Genomic DNA, 24,340 nt, shown 5'->3' with positions numbered 1-24,340 from the left:
CCATATTGCCCCACTAGAGAGCTGCTCACTAAATGTGGGGCTACTTGTGGTTCATAGATTCCTAAAAGGTAGGATGGGAACAAGAGCCTTCAGTTATAAAGCTCCTCTTTTATGGAACTAGCTTCCACTTTCAGTCACACCTTTAAGAGTAGACTTAAGACTTTCCTGTGTGATAGTGCTTATAGTTAGGGCTGGCTCAGGTTTGCCCTGGTCCAGCCCCTAGATATGCTGCTATAGGCTGCTGGGGGATGTTTTAGGATACACTGAGCATCTATCTCCTCTTCTCTCTCTCGTTATGGATGAATTGACATCTCTTCATTGCACATTACGAACTCTACTTCTTCCCCGGAGTCTTTGTGCCTTCTCGCCTCATAGGGTCCATTGGACCTGGCTATGTCTGAAGGTCCTTGCCCCTGCTTCCTGCATCCAGCCTCTGGCCTAGACCCGGCCTCCTTCCCAATGGCCCTGCCTCCTTCTCTGTGCCTCCTGCCTCAAAGGCCAAACTCATTGGTCCGGCCTCTTTCGCGATGCCTCCTGCCTCTGTGGCCCGGCCTCCTGCCTTGGCCCTGCTGATGCGCCCCGCTCCCCCTCCTCTCTTTCTCCTTCTGTTTCATGGATTGTGGAAATCTGGATCATGGTCCATGCCTACTACTTATTCATACATTTCTGTCATATTCATGTAATGTGTTTATGTAACTCTGTAACGCTGTTCATCTGTACACATGACATCTATTGCTTCTGTCCATCCTTCTGTTGCTCCCCTAAAGGTTTCTTCTCCTTTTTCCCCGTGAAAGGATTTAAAAACATTTTTGGGGGAGTTTTTCCTGATCCGATGTGAGGTCAAAGGTCAGGGATGTTGTATGTGTACAGATTGTAAAGCCCTCTGAGGCAAATCTGTAATTTGTGATTTCGGGCTATACAAAATAAACTGAATTGAATTGAATTGAAGAACTGCCAAACTTTGGGCTATCAGCAAAATGACAAACCGGTCTGCGAGTGGCCAGCCGGACCACCAAACGAGCTGTGAGCTGACTGATTGAACAGGAGCCATTGAACGAGTCAGCTCTTTTAAGTGCAACGTGGTGATGAATATTTTAAGCTCTGTTGATTTTATTATTTGGGATGTTGGATGGTTTTTTGTTTTTCACCCACAAGCATTTCTCCCCTTGAAGATGGCTCCTGGGTCGTTGCTCTGAGAAGCACAAGTTTGACCGGCATGCCGCTGGAGGAACACCTTTTTTATATCTTCAATCTCACCAACTCAGACTCAGATTAGGAGTTACTACAGAGGATGCCTTTGATGCCCGGTGCCCTTTCCTCGGCTCCTCTCTGCACTTCTGCGTGGTCACCGATTGGGGGTGTTACAAGAGTGCGCAGAGTGACTCCACGGGGACGGGGCTGCAGAACACAAGCTGATGAAGGCCGCCGCGCAGCTGTGTACGCAGATAGCACAACCTCCAGCTGCTGGCGGAGGAACACATTATATCTTCAGCCGTTCTCATGGCGCAACCCTCCCCCCAGACAGCAAGTGTGGACAAGCTCGGGAGAATAAATGGCATCTTTTCCTCTCCTTATCGCCTCCCGTGTCCCCTCTACCCCCCCCCCCCCCCCCCACCCACCCCCCACCGTCCGAACCGTCTCCTCAGCCACTCACTCGCTCCCTTGGCGTTCAAGCACGGTGCAAACAGCCTTTTAACACAAGTCTGAAAAAACATTATCTCTGTCCCTCCTCCTGTCTTACCTTATCTCCCCTTCTCTTTGTAGACATAGAGCCCTGGCTCTCTCTCTCTCTCTCTCTCTCTCGCCGGTTGTCTCTTCCCTCTGTACTGAAACCTCCAGAAGATTGTAGTGTATTCTCAAATTTCTATCAGCTCCTCTTCTCTTCCCTTTTCTCCTACGCCTCAAGCTCCTCTGATCAAACATATTGATACACTGTTGGCCGTTAGCAGCCGCACATTCTTTAGGGCTTTGCAAAATCCAGTGGCAGATACTTTGTCTTTGGAAGGCCAATAATATAAAAGGGTATGTAGGATTTTCCTCAAAAGCAGCGTACAGACTCTCATAATCAATTATTAGTAACTGTGTTTTTATCTGCAGAGATCAGGGAGGAGATGCCAACCTTGAGGGATGTGTTTTACATACTTCAACACAACAAATCCCTCTCATTCTGCCTTTTAGTGTGCATTTTTGCTCGATAATAGCACAAGTGTTTGCACAATTTCAAGGGCCATTCTCATTTTAGCCACAATAGAAAACTGTCCCAGGTAAAAGAAAAGTCTTCCACCAACACCAAAGGCTCTTCATTTACTTTACTTAGTTAGTCTTTTGAAAGGCTAAATACTATATATTTTGTTGGATACAAACATTTGAATTTTGGAAATGATTATATCAATCTTTTTAAAATACATTTGGACTTTTTGAAGTTATTAGATCACACAAGTTGGAAACAATCGTATGCAGCCACCACTAAAAAATATGACACTATTTTACTACCGGTACCGACAACCTTAGCTTCCCTTCTCCTGTCTCTCCTCTGATCCGCTCCATGTGTGTGGAGAGCCCGAAAGGCCCACAGGATATTAACGATTGTTAGACATTTTTTTTATTTTAGGGGGCACAATGGTTTGCATCGCCTCATCTTTATCTGCAACTGTGCAGAAATACCAGGTTCAAATGGAATGAATGCAAACAAAAATCAATAAAAAGAAAGCTGGACAGCATTCAAATGTTGATTACGATATTGAATGTTATGAATGAAGCTTCGAACTCGGGTTATGTTCTGCACTATTTCTCCCAGTGAGGCAAGAAATAGTCCAGCACATAACACCCCATAAAACCACAACTTACCGTTCTCATATTTTAGTATTTGTCGATGTCAGATGACTATAAAATTCCGCAAATGTTGTCACTCTCGGACAGAGCCAGGCCAGCTGCCTTTATGCTACGCTAAGCTAACCGTAGTCTGGCTCCGTCGACCTTTTCATCTAACTTTCAACAAGAAGGCAAAATAAAGTGCATTTCCTAAGAATGTTTGCACAATTCTTTCAACGCCGTCTCAAAGCAGCAACGCTTGTTCTTGTTTCCCAGCAGTCTGGAGAACCAACCTGAAACAGTTGTTGTGGAACTTGTTGTAGGAGGCCATGGTGATGAGACCGCCCCAAGCACAGCCCAGGGAGTAGAAGATCTGAGACGCCGCATCTCCCCACACCTACAAAAACCGGGAACCCGCATACGGTCAGAAGTAGAACGAAGAATTTCCTCTTTCCGGGCCGCACGTTCGCGTGTTTGAGCGGAATACCTTTGCATCGAGGACCTTCTGCCACTGTGGAGTCAGGTAGTACTTGATGCCGTTGATGGCTCCGTCCAGGGTGATGCCGCGGATGAACAGGATGGTCAGGACGACATAGGGGAATGTGGCTGTGAAGTACACCACCTGCACATACACGCACACAATCAGACCGTGTGGTGAAATCATTTGGATGGACTAATCTGAATTTGAGGAAAAACCTGCCAACGTGACAAGACAGTCAAGAATGCAAGTGTGTAATAAATGCGTAATGCAATGTAATGAAAATAGACTTACTGCAGGAGTATAAGGTCCGCTTTTGCATGTGGTCAAGCCTTGATGTCTATGTATGAGTATTAGTGTGTGTGTGTGTGTGTGTGTGTGAGACTGACCTTTCCAGAGGATTTAACGCCCCTGATGAGACAGAGGAAGACGACAAACCAGGACACAGCCAGGCAGCCGAGGAGAGGGAGACGGACCTCTCCGAAGTTCCCGATGTCATCGGAGATGTTCAACACATAGTGTCTGAGCGAGAGAGAGAGAGAGAGGGAGATTCACATGTTTAATGGTTTGACATTTACAGGTCTTGGAAGTCAGGACATCTGTGGTTCCTTTTTTTATTTCGTTAGACAAAAATCCACACACGCCATTAATGACTAAGCTAAAGCAAACATGACTTTCTTTAGCAGGCAGATACCACTAACTAGGGGTCCAAGTGCAGCGAAAGCTGCTGCTGGAGCCATATTGATTTTTTTATTTATTTTTACCTCCTCTAAAGAGTGTTTGTGAAGCCAAAAAACGTGGCCAGAATTGGCCGCTGAGTTGTAAATTGCGCTCAGCACATAATGGTGACACTCAAGGACTTCAAGTTTAAGGTTTTTGGATTATCTCGATCGGCTTAGAGTCCAAATTATTGTGGCATTTTCGTCTCTGAGTTCCACTGCTCCAACGGTCGTCTGCTCAAAAGACCGGTGCTACTTTATTAATTTCCAAGGAGTTTGAAGTTTAGATAGACGAGTTCAAGTGCTCATTCTCAATCAGCGAGGACCTCGATCACTGCTGATTGCAGCGCTGTTCTTGACATTCCTAAAGCCATGATTAAAGACATCCACGGGGCAATGTTCTATTGTCATTGGCTTTTTGGTGACCCGTATTGCTCCATTGCTAACTAGGAATTAAAGACAAAAAGCAATGAATATGTGCGATCCAGAGAGGGACACAAATGAGGCTCTAGTTCCCCCCTAAATATAGCTACTTTGAAATACTACTTAAGGGCCTTATTTGAAATTGATTGGAAGTGATACTAAATGACAGTATTAATATGCAGGAAACACAGAATCCTTATATCTTCATGATTATACAACCTACCCACCTTCTCATCTGCCTGATGAATGATTGCATAGACAGAAAGATGAATACATGCCGTGACAATATGGCTAATTATCAAATAGTGAGTGATGCTACACAGGTTTGCTGTCATCAGGATTAGAGTTTGAACCTCTATGGTAAAAATGGTAAAAATGGACTAACCCGTTATATCAGTTCCTAATGTGACCTTTATTCCGCGGGTGCCACAGAAAATACAGTGTTCACCAGGATTAGCCAAACAAACAGCTTGTTTAATCCAAACAAAGAAAAACAAGGTCATTCAAAAGAAGGATTGCTCACTTGCTGCACATCTGTGGTTTGTTAACATCAATACAAACCGACGAGAGCGGTGCAACAACATCGGTTTTGCCCTGACCTTAAAAAGTACTCTGCTTTTCTTCCATGGATCACGCGAGGTGCAAAGGTGGAAGAACAGGTGCATTGAGAAATGACAGCACGAGGCACAGCCGTGGTATTTTGGCAAAGACCGCCTCTTCGGCATTTGCATTACACACGTGCAGACACTAACAAAATAATACTGAACTCTAAAAAGTGGAATGCGACTGAAAACGGCATCAGGATGGATACACGTTTCACATCTGAGATGTAGAGCCATTACACATGATGACACACTGCTTGGGACCTTAATTAAGTCATGTGTGCCCAACACCAGGCTGCTGTAATAATACAAAATACAGTTCAAATCTGAGGCGATTAAAGTCGTCTCATGTCTTTCCCCTCTCATCCAGATGTGTAATGCATTAGAGCATAATCGATCACCGCCTCCCACTGACATATATACGTATATATATGTATATATATATATATACATATATATACATACATATATATATATATATATATGTATATATATATATATATATACATATATATATACACGTATATATATATATATATATACGTATATATATTTCACTTTGCGAAAGCCTTTTCCACACAGCTGCACCGACTCCACTTGGAAACACCCTCGTTGACCTTCCACCTCACGCTGATTTGTTAAGTGCTTTGCGGTCCCCCAAAAACTGGACGCCTCCTCCGTGCCCCTTACGATGACGCTGTCCCAGACTTTTTCGCTGCCAGTAAAATCTAGTCCAAATATTTGAGTTCCATCTGCAACCGAGGGATGTTCGTGGCGAGCTTATCTCCCAGGGGCAAGACACCTTTGACCTCTGCGTCAAGTACGATAGCCCTGCTGAACTGGGTCCAAAGAGGTTACTTGCAAAACAAAATGCGGCCTCGCACGTATCCTTGCTTCAGTTAAAACTGTGACGAGGATACCTGTCTTCACTATACTCCTCCATCTCGGGGTTCGGTGATCAGTTACAAACGAATGTCTTTGTCGTCGATGTACATCAGAGACTTACTTCCAGTACTCCTCACTGGGGCTGGTCCTCTTGGTGCGGTTGACCACCTTGGACAGCCCGGCCACCAGGCTCGTGGTAGCATTGGCCAGGCTGGCGTTGAGCTGGTAGCTGCCGCCGCCCAACACGCCGCTGCAGTCCGGTGTGTTCCAGGGGTTGTTGCAGTAGGTCCACGGCAGCAAGTTGGTCATGGACATGAAGAAGTAGTAGAAGGCGATGCAGATGACCACGTTGTAGTAGATCCCGATGTAGGTGGACACCACCATCATGCCATAGCCCACGCCTGTAGGGAGGAGGGGACAGGATGTGAGGCCAATGGCGGGTCAGACTGCTAAACTCAGCTAAGCTAAGCTCAACTCTGAGCCTTTCACAATAATGTGTAAGTGTGTCGACACACAAGCGTTACGTAGTTGGGAAAATGCTCGCCGTCTAATTTGGTCACGAGTGCATCTAGTTGAACAGTTTTCTGCTGAATGTGGATCTTTTACGTTGAACAAGCCTCACCACAACTCTTATGGTATGGACGGAAAAGATAGAGATTTTCCTGCGCTGCATTACTTACAAACTTCTACCTCTGAACCGAACCCTGACGCAATCTCAAATAAGAGGCTCCGTGATGTAATTCCGTATAAAGAATACATACATTTCATCCCCTAAAACTGACGCATGTGTGGCATTGATGCAGGTCCACAAACACACCAACCAACCTTTGAACACGGGGCTGATCTTCCACACTCCAAGACACCCCAGGCTGGCGAACTGACCGAAGGACAGCTCGAGGAAGAAGAGGGGAATGCCGCAGAACACCAGCATGATGAAGTACGGCAGCATGAAGGCACCTGGATGGGGATGTGGGAGGGGGGGGGGGTAGTTACTGTAGATAGTAGTTACTGTACAGTCGTACAGTTAGAAGAGCGAGAATGCAGAATGTGAAGGAACCGAGTCCACGGACACATTTCATCTAAACAATGTCTCCATCCTAAAGAGTGGTGGCTGGGATTGAAAAGATTGCACCCCTAACAACAAGATACGTGGAGACAAACACATTATCAAAAAAACAACAACAACATTGGTGCAATTAGAAAATATATAGTAATTAAGTCATATATGCACACAACAAATAGATGTAAAAGAATACGCAAATTAGACACGTGTCAGGTGACTTGAAGACAATAAAATGTTAAAAAATACCATTTGCAATCTGCAAAAAAAAAAAAAAAAAAGAACATTTAAAAAAAACAGAGAGAAAGAAAACAAAAACAAAGACCTCATCTGTCACAGCGACCTCCCCTGGGTGAGCAGAGAGGTCACTGCGTGTGCAGCTGAGTCTGTTCAGCGGTGCAGCAACTCTCTGGTGGTTCAGACTGAACCAGAAACCAGACAGACATGGGACGTGTGTGCATGTGTGTGTGTGTGCGTGTGTGTGTGTGTGTGTGTGTGTGTGTGCGTGTGTGTGCTTTCGTTCGAGCGTCCGTATGCGAACTGGGTCGGTGCAACCAGCTGATACTGTACAAAACCAAAAACCTTATCTTTCTGTGAGAGTTGCCGGCTAAAGCTCAGCTCTCCAGTGCGTAGCTCCGCCCCATTTGCAGCTGTGTGCTAACGGGCTAAACCAAATATTTGCAGTGTAAACATATGGATTGAAGTGGGAAAGGCCCGAGTCACTGAGTTACGGGACCTCGACCAATGTCTGACTTCCACTATACTTTGCCACCTTCGCAGTACACGTTCTCTCACTGTCCAGAACGCACGTGTCCCATTTATTCAGTGCAGAGTTTTCTTTAGGATGCATTCTGAGCGCTCGAAACGCCGTCCGCTCTTTCGCCGTGTTCTTCTGCGCTGAAGGCAGACGCTGCAGAGCGAAAGCGGCGCGTCAGCGAGAAGCAGCTGCATCCGATCTGTGCACTCAGACGCATTCCGACAGCGTTCACACCCCGATTAACAATCATGTTGTTACGCAACAGCCGGGCTCGATGCTTGTGAGGACGCTTTGGATTGAAGTCGGCGCGCTAATAGGGAACACGGTTCACACGTCCGATCTGTTTAGCGATGTCAATTGGGAAGGTTTCATGCTGTACTTCACAAAAATACACAATATGCTTTAAATTACAAATGATTAAGCCAATGACATTGTACTAAGGATTGTAATAGGATTTCACTCTTATTCTAAAGCTGTGTGAATGTAAATATATAAACAGTGAAACACACATTTTCTTCTGCGTGCAAAAAACTCATTTCAAACCTAAATGAAATAAAAAATGTTAAGTCTTAATTTATTGTTTTTATTCTCAGAAGGGTAGTCGCAACATGACACAAACTTAACTCACCCTGAACGTCAGCGGCTGACCGGAAACGTCTGTTCTGCAGGGTAAACTTATTGTTTTTGTCAAAATATTAGAAACACATAAACTGATATAGTGTGCCTTTCTTTGGGGTGTCTCAAATACATGTGCTGCGGTGCTGGTTCTCTAAACTGGGGCCATCTACTGTAATTAATACAGTGCCTCATGAAACCCCACTACAAAAAAAACCTTCCGTTACATTTAAAGTTACGTTACAGCTGCTAAGCCGCCGTGACCTCCAGATTACACCGTTTATTACCGCGCAACCGTTTTACCAAGTCTTTATTAGCCCGAGACATTCCTTCATCTTTAATGGAGTGACCTGATTCTACAAGTCACTTGTTTGAAATCAGCTGGTTGTAATGAATCGAGTATATTACACACACACACACTTGGTAATGGATTTTCAGATAGGTAGTTCAATCAATTCTACCAATGCGCTCTCTAGGCTTGTTGTTCTTTACATACTGAGAGCTGTCGGGAGTCAACCAAACTTCTATTAACGTGTTTTGTACCGTGTGGGTGTGTTTTCTAAATTTTCTTTATGTACACTTAAATTGTACTCTCCTGCATTTGTTCGACGTGTTGCTGGCCAGCCGTAATGAACTCATCCACTAATAAGTCAGTAGAGATGAACTGGGCTCTGCGCTGACGTGCATACCTCCTCCGTTCCTGTAGCAGAGGTAGGGGAACCTCCAGACATTGCCCAGGCCCACGGCATAGCCCACGCTGGTGAGGACAAACTCGATCTGGTTGCCCCAGTTCCCTCTCCGGGAGTTTTCATCCTTCTTCCCTGGCTCTCCTGGAACTGCTCCGTTCTGCAACAACAAAGATGGGGAGAGAGAGAGAGAGAGAGAAAGTGACTTTTGGGTGGCATGGGGAAGCGGATTTGGCCAAACGGGTGCATTTCAAAGTTGTATTTTCATCTGTATCTCGCAACAAGGCTGACGAATTAACCTGATTGCATGCGGAGTGGAATTACTCATGTGCCACGCTCACGGTTATTGAATACTTTCCGTAAAAAAATAGCATCAAAAGTCTGGCATAAGGTGGGTGCGCTGGAGCAGACGGGATGCAAAGTGAAATCAGCGCCTTAAGAACAGCCGATGAGCATTTGGTCTCGTGGTCCTGATTCCGAGCGTCTCCTCTCCTCCCCTCCCTCCATCACTCCATCTGCTGGCATCAGATGGTCCCTCTCTGCTGACCTCCTTCCTAACCTCAGCTGCGTCTGTCTGTCTGTCTTTCATTTTTTTTTTTTTGCGAGCGCACGTGAAGACACTCGTGCTCTTGCGGATAAAAAAAAAAACCAGTCTTTTTGAGCGAGTAAAGACGGATCTCGGCTCAGTCATTAACAAACAAAAATGATGTAATGGGCCCGGTTATTTGAACATATTTGTGAAATGATCTGACCGCGTCGTCGCCAAAAACAGGAGAAAACTTAAAAAGAAAAGATATTTACTGTAAGTTGCGTTAAAAAAAATGGTTATGCCGCATTAACAGGAAGAAACGTTTTTAAAATATCCCAAATTATAAATGCACATAAAACAGAAGCTTGGTCCCACGTTACATCTTGTTTACGTGGAAGCCAACAATCTTTAGTTGAGAACTGGTATTCGGCTAAAGTGAAAAGTGAGTCCCGTTTTCTTTTGTCCTGTACAAACTGTGATGGTTTAATAGTCACTTTTCCACAAAGCCACTTTGGTACAAAAGCCTGAAACATTCTGGAGGACAGATGATTGAATAATTGACTCGCAAGCTGCACAAGGAAGGCTAGATCGACTATTTAATTAGTATTTACTCCGTGTTCAGTTAGTACATTTTATTGTGAGTGGTTTATTCATTTGGTTGTAAACAATGAAGAGGCCGAAGATCACGATTTATTTGGGACTTTGGTTCTGTTTGAAAATGCAGCTGCACTAAAACGCAGCACTCTTGCTCTGGTGTCGATGCGTGCGAAGGCACAGCTGTGTGCATACGGCACAATAATGAACAACTCATTCACGCTGCCCGTGTTATCTGCGTACAGCAGAGCCTGAGTTTCAGAGGCTCAATGAATGAAGAGCCAGACAAAACTGGGAATGCTGGTCATGTAATGCGTGAAATGCATGTCTCCTTATTTGCAGCAAACGAGTCATTTCGCTGTAAAGTGGAGGGAGTGGAGGGCTGCAGGTGGGACGGACAGGAAGATCAGCCAGGACGAGGCGCACGCAGGCGTGAGGGCGCAGGTTGAGAGCCGGGCTCGACTCGGCTCAACACCGCCGACGAACAGAAACGGAGAGGGAGAGAGAGAGAGAGAGAGAGAGAGAGAGAGAGAGAGAGAGAGAGAGAGAAAGAGAGAGAGAGAGAGAGAGAGAGAGAGAGAGAGAGAGAGGGAGAGAGAGAGAGAGAGAGAGAGAGAAAGAGAGAGAGAAACACTAGGAATAGCAATTACCCCTGAACCCTCGGCGCACACTCTCTTTGAATTCAGTGGCGAAGTGAGCCAGTTCAAAAGTAGAGGGCATGTGGAGAAATTTTTATTCTGAACAGTGAATAAAAGAACAACGTTGTTGCAGTGTACCTTCTACAGCAGCTAGGATTCATATTAATAAAGTGGACCTATTCAGCCTAGTAATCATAAATATTAACTTCTGCCATTTTGGCTACATTGAACTGGGAGGACTCCACCCTCTTCCCTCATGCTGTCATTGGCATTCATGTAAACGGCTGTGGCCGTAGCTCTGATGACGTGGCGGTTTGCACTCCGATGCATACGTTTCATCGTGGAAATTGATGGCGCACATAGAGCCGCCAGTCAAAGGCACACGACGTATGACATGTTGGATGAGCATATAATCGCAACAATGAGACAGTTCCACCTTAAAACAAAGATGATCCTTTCAACGGGATATTATTGGATATAACGTTGATAATATTGTTATTATGGTGATGATCTTATATCTAAATGTTGCAACAGCCAGTAGCCAGTGGATCTGATACCGAACTACTCAAGCAGATCCGGTAATGGCCTTCAGTAATCTGTCCTTTAATATTCACAGGAAGACAACATTTAAAAACAGCATTTGCTCGATTTGCTACTTTTCTTTGTCATATATGACAAACTGATGAGTTGACAAGTTGTCAGATCAATTCCTATTGAAAATAGTCATTAATTGCAGCCCTAAATGTCCTTATAAAATGTAATAAGACGCTCATTAGACGTTATCCCTGTTCATGTATCGCTGCGTGCCAGCTCCTGGGTTGTTACTGATACCAAGTACCGAGTATCAGACTCTGTATCGTCGGAGATTCAGTCGAGTCCCTACATCAATATTTTCCACCATGAAATATGACCAAAAAAAGAAGCTGTTTCAGAACTATTTCTCCCCCAACAGCGTCCCCGGTGGACAAGAATGCATCTGCTGTTGAATCTCAGGTTGCGTTGTCCCTGTTGCTCCGTCCATCCACAGGTCCGAGGACAGGTTCACACACTCCCCGTACGGGCCGTGTTTGTCATGACATCCCTCTCCTCTCCCTTGACCGACCCCGATGTCTGCCTCTCTCCTCCCAGGTGTTGGAGCCTGTGGTGTTGGAGCCCCCAGGTCAAACAGACAGACACCCCTCTCTCCGTATCCCTCCATTTCTATGTCACATGCCTCTCAGGGACCATCTGGGCTTTATATAAGACCACACATGCCCCCCCCCCTCCCCCCATCTCTCTTTTGATTTCACTTTTTTTCTCGTTCCAGGGTCTCATTCGAGTCACTTCAACAAAAGAAAAGAATCCGCCCCGTTACACAGCAGAGACGTGTTTGTTTTGCGTTTGTCCGTGAAGACGTTGTTTACGGGTACCGCTCCGAGGCAGCATTGGCGCTCTTTTTAATATAGTCTGTATTTCAGGTGCCTTTGGGTGTTTCGGTATTACTGCTTTGTGTCTGACAGTCGACCACAGACACACTCGCCATGCAGATACATGCCTGAGGAGAATGGGTTAATGTCGTACCTAACCCTAACCCTAACCCCCAGAAAGATTTGCATACCAAATATTTTAAATAACTGAATGAATATTGACATTCTAACAACACGTTGTGAGGATACGGTGTGGTCCAAACTATTTATTTTGTGCTGTCCCTCAATGCAATATTTCCACAGTGCAGAATATGTTCATATTTGAAGTACTTAGACTCTCGATAGCACCGCTGATGAAGCTCCGCCAACTGATGACAGTCCCAGTGCATTTCCTACACGTCCTTCATAAAAAAAAGCAGCCACCCGGTCTCGCAATGGAAAGCTTTGAATGTGAAGCAGCAGGAGCAGCAAAAGGTTCATTTTGCATCATTGTGCCCGGCGCAGACACGCACGACTTACCGAGAAGGCTCGAGCCCCTTCAACGTACGGAGCCAGTGGCTCCACGTGTTCTATCAGTCTGTTTGTGGTGTGCTTCAAAGCAGAGGACGCCAACGGACTTTCAAAGAAGACTGTCATTGGACCCAAGTGGATGAATGCTGGCGACGAAAGACAATTCCTCTGCCCGTCTTCATTTTGCTCCATTACTATTCTCCTATTATTCTGTAATGATTGATCGCCTTGCTCTTACCACACAAGCCCTTTGCACTAACCTAACTAACTATCCATTCACTCTTTGAATAATAAGACAATTTGAGGGTGTTAGACTGTACGATTTCACATCTTTTTGGACCATTATTATATAGATAACGCCCAAAAAGCTTGGGGTGAAAACATGCTAAATAGTTAAATTATTATTTTATTATTCAGGCCAACACAGCCTTCGTTTCAATTATAATAATAATCGAATAATTCTAATAATTCTGGACACTGTTTGCCCTGTCAAATCATAAGAACGCGCAAGACAATGTCAACCGTACGCCAAAAAGTAAAACATAGAAGTGTTACTGGTAGTGTGAACGCTGGCCCACTTTGCATGAGTACTAGCCCACTTCAAGAACTGGTCGCCATGGTATATTATATATGTATGCATAATCCTTCAGAAACTACTGTTGAGTGACCTTCAAACTGTTCTATTCAATTCCAACAGAGCATTGACTTCTGGATGTTACTCTTGTAATGTACTTCTGGACATTACTCTTGTAATGTACTTCTGGACGTTACTCTTGTACTTCTGGATGTTACTCTTGTAATGTACTTCTGGACGTTACTCTTGTAATGCACTTCTGGACGTTACTCTTGTAATGTACTTCTGGACATTACTCTTGTAATGCACTTCTGGACGTTACTCTTGTAATGTACTTCTGGATGTTACTCTTGTAATGTACTTCTGGACGTTACTCTTGTAATGCACTTCTGGACGTTACTCTTGTACTTCTGGATGTTACTCTTGTAATGTACTTCTGGACGTTACTCTTGTAATGCACTTCTGGACGTTACTCTTGTACTTCTGGACGTTACTCTTGTAATGCACTTCTGGACGTTACTCTTGTAATGTACTTCTGGACGTTACTCTTGTACTTCTGGACGTTACTCTCGTAATGCACTTCTGGACGTTACTCTTGTAATGTACTTCTGGACGTTACTCTTGTACTTCTGGACGTTACTCTTGTAATGCACTTCTGGACGTTACTCTTGTAATGTACTTCTGGACGTTACTCTTGTAATGCACTTCTGGATGTTACTCTTGTAATGCACTTCTGGACGTTACTCTTGTACTTCTTGACGTTACTCTTGTACTTCTCGACGTTACTCTTGTAATGCACTTCTGGACGTTACGCTTGTACTTCTGGACGTTACTCTTGTAATGTACTTCTGGACGTTACTCTTGTACTTCTGGACGTTACTCTCGTAATGCACTTCTGGACGTTACTCTTGTACTTCTGGACGTTACTCTCGTAATGCACTTCTGGACGTTACTCTTGTAATGTACTTCTGGACGTTACTCTTGTACTTCTGGACGTTACTCTTGTAATGTACTTCTGGACGTTACTCTTGTACTTCTGGACGTTACTCTTGTACTTCTGGACGTTACGCTTGTACTTCTGGACGTTACTCTTGTAATGCACTTCTGGACGTTACTCTTGTAATGTACTTCTGGACGTTACTCTTGTACTTCTGGACGTTACTCTTGTAATGCACTTCTGGACGTTACTCTTGTACTTCTGGACGTTACTCTTGTAATGTACTTCTGGACGTTACTCTTGTACTTCTGGATGTTACTCTTGTAATGTACTTCTGGACGTTACTCTTGTAATGCACTTCTGGATGTTACTCTTGTAATGTACTTCTGGATGTTACTCTTGTAATGTACTTCTGGACGTTACTCTTGTAATGTACTTCTGGACGTTACTCTTGTAATGCACTTCTGGACGTTACTCTTGTAATGCACTTCTGGAAGTTACTCTTGTAATGTACTTCTGGACGTTACTCTTGTACTTCTGGACGTTACTCTTGTAATGCACTTCTGGACGTTACTCTTGTACTTCTGGACGTTACTCTTGTAATGCACTTCTGCACATTACTCTTGTGATGTACTTCTGGACGTTACTCTTGTACTTCTGGACGTTACTCTTGTGATGTACTTCTGGACATTACTCTTGTAATGTACTTCTGCACATTACTCTTGTGATGTACTTCTGGACGTTACTCTTGTAATGTACTTCTGCACATTACTCTTGACACATAGTATAACTGACAGTAACGCTGCGTCATCTGAAACGCAGAGCGCCGTTCGACTGAATCGGAACGGGCCGCCTGTGTCGAGCATCACAACCTCGGTACGTCATTAAATGATTAGTGCGATGACAGATGAGTAAAATGTAAGAAATGGATTCTCCTCTCATGGACGCATTAATTCAGTTTCATCCCAGATGCACTTTTGTCCCGCTGTGCTTCCTCTCGACCCGGCTGCCACTCATCCTCCCTCCTCTCCCCGTCCAAAGAGAGCACTCCAGCTATGTGGAAGGACTGCAGAGAGCTGGCGCTCGCATTCACACCGATGGCGGACGAACACAGTTTCACATGCGTTTTCACAGACACACACACACACACACACACACACACACACACACACGCATGAGAGCAATTTGAATCTTTCAAATCGACGTCTCTTGACAATGTCAAGTTATGTTTGTAAGAGACACTGTGGCGAGAACATTTTGAAATACATTTTGACATACCCGCTCTTACATTATTCATACATGCTTTATTTTGGAGAAGAAGAAAAAAAAACATGCCACATCATGAGCTTCCTGTTATAAGTGTATCACTGTATACGGTGCTTTTATTGAGAAAAGAAATGATCCTGAGTTGCATGTCAAGATACAGTGACTTCTGGGGCTTTTATTTTGGAAAGATAATTCCATCTCTAGTTTTCTGTTAAAATACACTTGGGAGCTTTTATTTTATAAAACAAGCATCCTCCATAGTTTCTTGTAAAGATACCTCCAACTAGAAAAATTACAATGGACCGCCACTCAAAGTCATAATTCTTAATTGGGAGGAAAATCCATCAACCCCGACTTCACGATGAAGCAGTTGTCTGACGTCTCAAAACAAAGAAGCATAGTCAACGTATATATACTGTATATATATATATATATTCGCCTGTATTTAATTTAAATAATACAGACGATCATATAGTAAAACCCATTGTGCATTTAAATGGATGTCAATATAAGGCGCAATGTCCGATAGATAAGCAATAAATAACAAACTGTCATGTGTTGCTGGGACTTTCACCTGCTGCTATATGCCAGTTGCTAATTAAGCCCTAAATGAAATAAATAATTCAGATAGCGTGTTTTTATTTTAGTTTCCTGTTCCCACTCTTTTGAACTTAATCCACGTCTCTATTGCCACTCAGGTAGCTGCTTTGTTTTGTGTGCTGGGATGTGAGAGAAAGAGCACACCTGATCCAAACGGGGTCACAGTCCAACAGAAGGGCACCTGTACCCTCGATGCCGCCTTGTGGCACAGACCACTTTTGGCGATGCGAACAGGGCAAACAGCCATGCGATGAACTGGGATGGAGACGGATGGCGTGTGAAAAAGGGAGGGGGGGGGGAGGCGTTGCGGTGCGGAGATGCAGGGAACGTTTTCCAGGCTTAAACAGAAGGGTCGACTCATTGCACGCGTGGTCTCGCTCCAGATTGTGTCCGGACGGGGGAAACGATCGCATTGGCATAATCGATGTGATCGTCGGGACGTCCGTTAGCTAAACTATCTACACAATTCGACAAGTTGACCTTAAGTGGCGCTCATTTGCATTCGCACCAGCAGCTCCGAACGCGGCTCCCGGCGATCTGATCTCGACTCCCCTCCACATGCATTTTAGGTGCTATTGTAGAGCTCTGCCAGAAAAGGTCAAAAGAAAAGAAAAAAAGGCCATGTATAGCTCTGGATACAGACAAGTGGGCCTCTTGACTATAACCAGCAAAGAGTAAAAGAGCGTGTGCACGGGGAAGAGCTGCCTCAAACCTGTCAGAGTCAGGCGGAAGTCAATGCTCAGAGGAAAAACAACAGCAACAACAAAGAAGTTGCTGCAGTCTGAAAGTGAAATGTGTCCAGTGTGTTTGAGCTTTCTATAACATTGTCTTGTATACTTTTCAAGAGAGTGCAAAGGTGCATTTGACACAGCAGGGGTTTAGAGAATCACCTCTTGACAACAAGAACACAATGGAATGGTTTAGAAGCAACTTCTATCCGTCTCTTCGGTACCAGAATGTGGAAAACAACGTTACCCCGTGCAAATTAGGCCGGACACGCAACTGTCTGCTTCACACAAGAAGCACCTCGTCAAGGCGTGAGCGCCCTGGCGATTCACGCCAGACGGCCATGTCCTCCGTTGCAGTTTTGGCTCAGTCTTCTTTGATATTCAAACCCACGACCACGTGATTTGGAAAAAAAAAAAAAACTCTAGAAATCGAGCCCCCATCACACGTGAGGCCGCTCACGTTCTTTCCAGCCAATAACCGGGCCTAACCAGGTTATTCAAAGTGGCACACGTAATCTCCCTCGCTCCACCCACGGCGAGTTTGGTAAACATGTCTGTCTGCGGTGACTGAATCCACTCGGCTACTATGGGACAAAAAGCCCACCGGATCCCGCCTGAAAAACCGTCCGCTCAAAGCTCTCTTTATGAGCGGGCTGTGAGGTGAGAGTAATGGGCCTAAAGACAGTGTGGACCGTGGCTTCTCAACTTGCTACCACATACCAAAGGATCCCATTGGGCAGGGACTGAATAAATTCCCCTCCACGGCTGATTAATTGAACCCAATGGATGGGTGTCAGGAGGAGGAGGAGAGAGGAGGAGGAGGAGGAGGAGGAGGAGAGAAAGTCAAGCCCTGTCAGATGAAGGGTGGGATAGAAGGCCGCCCAGAAACTCGGGCTCACTGAATAGTTACATCACTCCATACATTGAGAATGTCGCTCAGCGACTCAGGCGTCTCCAGTTCACACTGAAAAACACTTTAAAACTCGATACAGTGCGATATTATCTGCTCATATCACTGTATCAGTGCATACGTATGCATAAATATCCTTAATGCTTGATAACAATAGCGCATTAGGAAGCATTCTATATTGTATTAATATATTTTTTCATCAGTGCACTGATGAAGTATTATAAAATAATACTGACAGTTTTTTTGTTATCATAATGTATTACATTGCAGTAATACATTATAATCATTTTATTTTAAGTTATTCTCAGAGGTCAATGTTTGGTAAACAATATTATTATATAACAACAACAACTTTATTTGAGAAAACATTGTAAAATAAAGTTTCACTTTAGTCCTGTTCTTCCTGTTGTGGTTCACCATGTCGCAATAATGACGCTCTCGTTGTACATTATGCCAATTAATATACGGCCAATTGGTAAAGAGATCAACAATTTGACACAAAATAATGGATTAGTAATGGTTTTATTGATGCAAAAATGACTGGGATGATGATTTTTTTCACACGTTACAAATTGTCCACAGCAACGGTCTGTTATTCATATGAAGAATTAACTGACCGTAGAATGATGTAATTGACCAATCAGAATCCAGTATTCAATGCAGCCGTGTGATAATGCATTAGAGACATGAGCATAAGTGTCGACACTTTGCACAAACTACTTCGTCGGTGGTAAATTAAAAGCCGTCAGCTCATTTCAAACCTCTGGGACAATGTTTTGAAAGTTTGTACCCAAGGCAACAGACCCGATAGCCACCTCTTCTGCAGCTGGGGCCTGCCTTTACACACCTTTACAAGCCTTTACAAGTCTTTACAAGCCTTTACAAGGCATTCTTGCTCATCACAAGTGGACAGCTCTACCAACAGATGCAAATGCCCCCCCCCCCCCCCTTCCCCCCAGGTTGCCCTCATAACGCATTGAGATTTCATTGCCCACGCAACGCTCTGGAGATCAGAGATGCATAAACGCAGGCCATATTCAAAGCAATTCAGCGTCTACTCTCCCTCTGTCACCTTTGCCAACTCTGCTTCCAACTTTTTAGACTTACATTTAAGTCTGAGGTGGCAGTTTTATCCAGTATGCAAATACGTTTCTCTATGTTTTGCAGCATTTGTAAAAAAATAAATAATAAAAAGTCAATCCGATGGACAGTTTGTAATTCAGAAGCACAAACGCAAGAGGAGATCGAGCCCGTCAAGCAAATGAACACACTGCAAATCATTTTTGCAAAGCATCTCGGTATTGCCTTTGTTCGACCTTCACCTGAAGAATTGACACAAGAAAGAAAAAAAAGATTTAAAGATCTCTGCGTGGATGCATCAGATGTAAACGAGGCCGTTTTGGGGATTTCATTTGGTCGATGGTTAAAACAACTGGTGTGCGTGGGACATTGCCATCACCGCACAACCTACACCTGTAAAAAAAAAAAACAGCCGTGTCATCCGGCTCCTTACCGTGACATCCTCCTCCATCTTCCATGGCGAGGGACTTGATATAATAGTCCCAATAGCCTGGCGACTGACCAACCTCTATCTCTGTGATACTTAAATAGCACGACCCGTACCGGCCTGGAATCCTCATATACCTTCACATTGGGGGAGAGTGGACTAGTTGTGTGGATATCTCTGTGAGAAAGAAAAAGAAAAAGGGGGTGGCAAGAAGGGCAAAGGAAGGCTAGGTGTGTCTGGGGCAAAGGGGATCAACAGGGGTCGGAGACTTTCCTGCACGGACAAACACATGTTGATGTGTTAATTTGCGTGCGATAGATTATCCTACGCACATGCACGTGTGTCGGCAGATGATCGGACGTTATTTTGGGAAAGATGATCACAGATTTCCCCGGTTGTCGTTGTTTTTTCCGGTCCCATCTGTGTGTGCCATCTACATGTAATACAACAACGTGGATCCACTCTGATCATTTTTGGCAGTTCTGCGCAGAGGGCCCATTTATCTCTGACAGCCCCTCCCGCTGCCCATTGTCCTGCGAGCGCGGGACGACAGCGCCCCTGTCAAAGCATCGCCGGGACAATCCCCCCATCCGAATTCAGAAATAGGCTGTTCATCTCATAAAGACAATGCGATTACATGGGCGTGAGAGAGAGATGGGGAGAGACGGACTGAAATAGAGACGCATACTGAGAGCAGTGTGAGAGAAAGACAGAGTGACAGAGTGTGTGTGTGTGTGTGGGGGGGGGGGGGTTTAGAGACCAGAGAGTCTGACGAATGCAGGCAGACAGACAGACAGACAGGCGGGTCTAGCTGGAGCCGTGCGCTCTTGGACCCCCCCCCACCCACCCACCCACCACACGGCCCCCACCACCACCCCCCGCCCCCCTTCCTTTGCCTGTTCACTCATTTGCTTAACATGTTCATCTGTGCGTGGGCCTTCATCGGGTATGGCTGTCAAGTGATGCGCGAGACTGGCCTGCGGAACTGTTGGCCCTCGCAAGCTGTTCACCTGCATCCCTCTCACCCACACACACACACAAACATGTGGAGACACACACACACACACACACACACACACACACACACAACACACACACACAGCGCTGGCATCTGATGAGGCCGGGAGTGAGTAAAATGGGGCGTGAATACCGGGTTCAAGTTGCAACGTTTCCACGATATCAGCTGCTCAGCTTCTTTTTTTTAAAGCGTTTTTGCGGCTTGTTTTTGTTTATTGTGGAGTTTAAATGATTGGTCGATTATTGGATTAATCAACAAAAACAAATGAGGCAGCGATAACTCAGATGATCCAATTGATTTTACATCGTTTAAGTCTTTTATCAAATACAATTTCTGCGGAAATATGAGGAAATACTTGTATTTCTTAGACAGTAACCCCAATATATATATATATATATATATATATATATATATATATATATATATATATATATATACACATATATTTTGGATTGTTGGTCAGACATAACAAGTCAAGTGAAATTGTCATATTGGATATACTTAGGAAGCTGCAATGGGCAGTGTTCTGTATTTTTCTCTACACGGACCATGGGTGGGTGGGGAAACTATTCATGTTCTCCATTTAATATCATATTATATCTTCCAACCCTCTTGGAGGAGGAGCAAAACAAATAAAGTACTTTTGTCGCTGCTGTGTGAAGGGTTTTGAAGGTGATAAATGATGCTAAATCGAGACAATAAGCAGTGAAATCGAGAGCACTCATTTTGTTGACATGACACCACGGCGATCATGCTGCCTCAACAAGCTTCTTCATCGGCTCTTTTCTCCCCGTGGTTCTTGCTTCCTACAAATCCATGACGAAGCTGGTGAAAAAAAAAAGCCTCCATCAGCTTTTCCTCCTCACCTCGTTTCAGAGTTTTGCTTCAACTCCCCTTCTTCTTTTCAAAGGGTCGCCCCCCCCCCCCCCCCCCCCCCCCCCCCCTGCACCGCAAACATGTGCTGGATAGAGCGGTGCATCCTATCTATTTCAATCAGGAGAGACTTGTTTATAGAGTTTAACAATCATTTAATACAATTGCATATATTTGTATAGTGCAAAGTATTTGGCGATTGGAGTCCAGACACTGGTGGTGGTGTAGAAGGAGAGAGTTGCTGTAACCCGATAATGAATGATGAGCACGACTGATGCTGACTGGAGGAGCCTGGGGGGGAGGACAACTGACAGCAGCAGAGAGCAGAACCTATTTTAAAAGTTTGCCAACAACGCTGTGATTGGCTTACAGAACTCATCATGCGATTGGTTCATTCATCGTACACCCAATCAGCTGATGGAGTAAACGCTGCAAGACGAAGAGACTGCTTAAGAATGAACCAGAGTGTAAAGAGTGTCTTCCTGACTGAACTTCTGCTTGAGCTTCATTTATCTACCGAGGAGTGCGGACTGTTGCGATGGCGCTATCATCAAGTTCACCATTTAAAACAAAAAGGGACAAACATTATCAACGGATTGTTTAGAGGTCACAGCGTATTGTGTTGCAGAGACATCTGTTGAAATGAGCATGTCTTTGTAATATCACTTGTTTACTGCAGAGGCGATAGGGAGCCGCTGTGGCGTCCAGTCTGCCCTCAGTCCAACATGAGAGGTAGAGCTGTCAATCACTTTGCTGCCCCATATTAGTTTGGAGCATGGGGTCGAGCATTACATATTGCACCTTTTAAAAAACAACGTTTGACGATGAAAAGCTGCAACAGTGGAGATACTACACCGACAGATATTCCAAGACGAATTGTGTCGAGTCAGGACATTTACATTTACATGCACACCGGTGGTTTTTGGGGATGTTGTGTTTGCATGTATAAATCCTGATTCCAGAAAGTGCACAATTCAAAAGCACACACTGAACTGATGCAGACGATCAGAAATCTGGACAACGTTTGACTCGCAGAGAGATGAATAACCAGGTTGACATCACATCCCAAATATGATCAAAGCTGGGATATGAATTGTAACTAGGGTACCGATGTGCATGCAAATGTACTCTTTTGTTGTATTAATTATAATCTCAATTTAACCCCATTTCAAACTTTTTGGAAAAGAAAAGCAAACATGAATGTTTGAGACGTGCAATGCATACTGCAAACCTGAACCTTCATCTCTCACCTGGAATATTTACAATAACTTTGAGCAAAGTTTTGTTTCCACTTAAAGTAATTGGTTTGGACAGTATGTGGTCACAACATACTGTACTTGCAGTCCGCAGTAAAGGTGAGTCTAATGGTGTCATACTGTCTCCGGATAACCAAGACAGGTAAATAGAAATGGTCCCAAGCGAGACCCATTCCAAGTTCAGCACAACTGCAGATAGAACCAGTACGTCACGTCACAGATGCAATGGCAAACATTATGGACTGCACATCCAATTTCAGACAACCAAATAAATACTGGCAACAAACGTGTGAATAATTGTGCATTTTACCAATGAAGAGCCAGTTTGTGAGAAAACTAAAACATTCACTGTTACTTTCGGGGGAATGATTTTAAATTAAAACCCTGGGTCGGACTTTGTGTGTGTGTGTGTGTGTGTTGATTCTTGCCTGTGCAATCTAATCTGCCTCAAAGACGGAGCCACATCGGTCATGAAGTCCCAGCAGCAGCAGCGCAGTCTTTTTTTACAACGGAGGGTGGCACAACAAGAACAGCGTGCACAGCCAGTTCATTTCAGTAGAGTTCAAGTTCATATCAATAACCTTTCATACTATCCCACAGTCCTGCACTACCCTCACTAGCCTGGATTGGCTTCAGGCCATTTTCACCCCAGTTAGTTCTGGTTTGTAAAGAAGAGTTCCAGGAACTTGAATAAATGGGTAACCACATCGGTGTAGCACAGTTGAAGGCCAACTTTGTGCGAATGGCTTGCGTGTAGGCAAATTTTACCGTGACTGCTTTGACGGCGGGAGGGGGGAACCCAAATTGGTTGATTTGCAAGTAAACATCCATCATAGCTGTTGGTTTCTTTCTTTGGCTGACTTATTGGTGTCGTTTTTTCTTTTGGCCTCAAGTCAGGAAATACAGGCCTGCTCCTACTGGAATATAACCTCTATCCATGTCAATGCCAATCCGAATGGCCAAAGGCTTCATGTCGGAAAATGCTGCCCTATGCCACTGAAGGCTTTGGGAAGTTCACCCTTGCGATGACCCCAACATTCTTCAATAGGGTGTTTTTGCCTGAGGAGGGTAACTCTAGCTGGGCTACTAACCGCTGCGTCACCTCCCCATATATGTATGGTACTCACAACCCTTTATTATTCATCACATGTACATAGAGTTTATGTAGTGTGAGACCTACTGTTTGACTCAAGTGTTGGCCACTTTATCACATGAAGCATGTAAACACAATCAAATCAATTCAATTCAGTTTATTGTGTATAGCCCAACATCACAAATTACAAATTATCCTCAGAGGGCTTTACAATCTGTACATATACAACATCCCTGACCTTTGACCTCACATCGGATCAGGAAAAACTCCCCAAAAATAACCTGTCACAGGGAAAAAAGGGAAGAAACCTTCAGGAGAGCAACAGAGGAGGATCCCTCTCCCTGGATGGACAGATGCAATAGATGTCATGTGTTCCATGAAACAGAACAAGGTAGAGAGGAGGGGGGGGGGGGGGGGGGGGGGAGTTAATAAGGTGCAATGGAGAGATGTAAATTCATCCATAAGGAGAGAGAGAAGATGAGATAGGTGCTCAGTGTATCCTAAAACGTCCCCCAGCAGCCTATAAGCCTATAGCAGCATATCAAGGGGCTGGACCAGGGCAAACCTGATTCAGCCCTAACTATAAGCACTATCAAACAGGAAAGTCTTAAGTCTATTCTTGAATGAGGTGACTGTGTCTGCCTCCCGGACTGAAAGTGGAAGCTGGTTTTATAGAAGAGGAGCTTGATAACTGAAGGCTCTGGGTCCCATCCTAATTTTGAAGACTCTAGGAACCACGAGTAGCCCCGCATTTAGTGAGCGCAGCTCTCTAGTGGGGGAATATGGTACTACAAGCTCCTTAAGATATGATGGTGCATCACCAATCAAGGCTTTGTAGGTGAGGAGAAGAATTTTAAATGTGATT

The 24,340-nt window shown here is 44.5% G+C and overlaps 1 protein-coding gene across 5 annotated transcripts in view; it reads right to left on the bottom strand.

Annotated features, from left to right (window-relative positions):
• Window positions 1-24,340, bottom strand: part of slc6a9 (solute carrier family 6 member 9) — a 94,879-nt gene that overhangs the window by 8,545 nt on the left and 61,994 nt on the right. For all 5 annotated transcript variants that reach the window (XM_034556521.1, XM_034556522.1, XM_034556523.1 and 2 more), the window contains 6 exons: window positions 9,040-9,196; window positions 6,744-6,875; window positions 6,040-6,319; window positions 3,679-3,811; window positions 3,299-3,433; window positions 3,105-3,208 (listed from right to left, as the gene is read on the bottom strand). In XM_034556521.1, the coding sequence (XP_034412412.1) occupies window positions 3,105-3,208; window positions 3,299-3,433; window positions 3,679-3,811; window positions 6,040-6,319; window positions 6,744-6,875; window positions 9,040-9,196 (941 nt within the window). The remainder of the gene's footprint in view (window positions 1-3,104; window positions 3,209-3,298; window positions 3,434-3,678; window positions 3,812-6,039; window positions 6,320-6,743; window positions 6,876-9,039; window positions 9,197-24,340) is intronic.

This window comes from Cyclopterus lumpus, chromosome 17, assembly GCF_009769545.1.
Source record: "Cyclopterus lumpus isolate fCycLum1 chromosome 17, fCycLum1.pri, whole genome shotgun sequence".
NCBI lineage: Eukaryota > Metazoa > Chordata > Actinopteri > Perciformes > Cyclopteridae > Cyclopterus > Cyclopterus lumpus.
The sequence above is the reverse complement of the archived record's forward strand: the minus strand, read 5'-3'. Positions and strand labels throughout refer to the sequence as shown.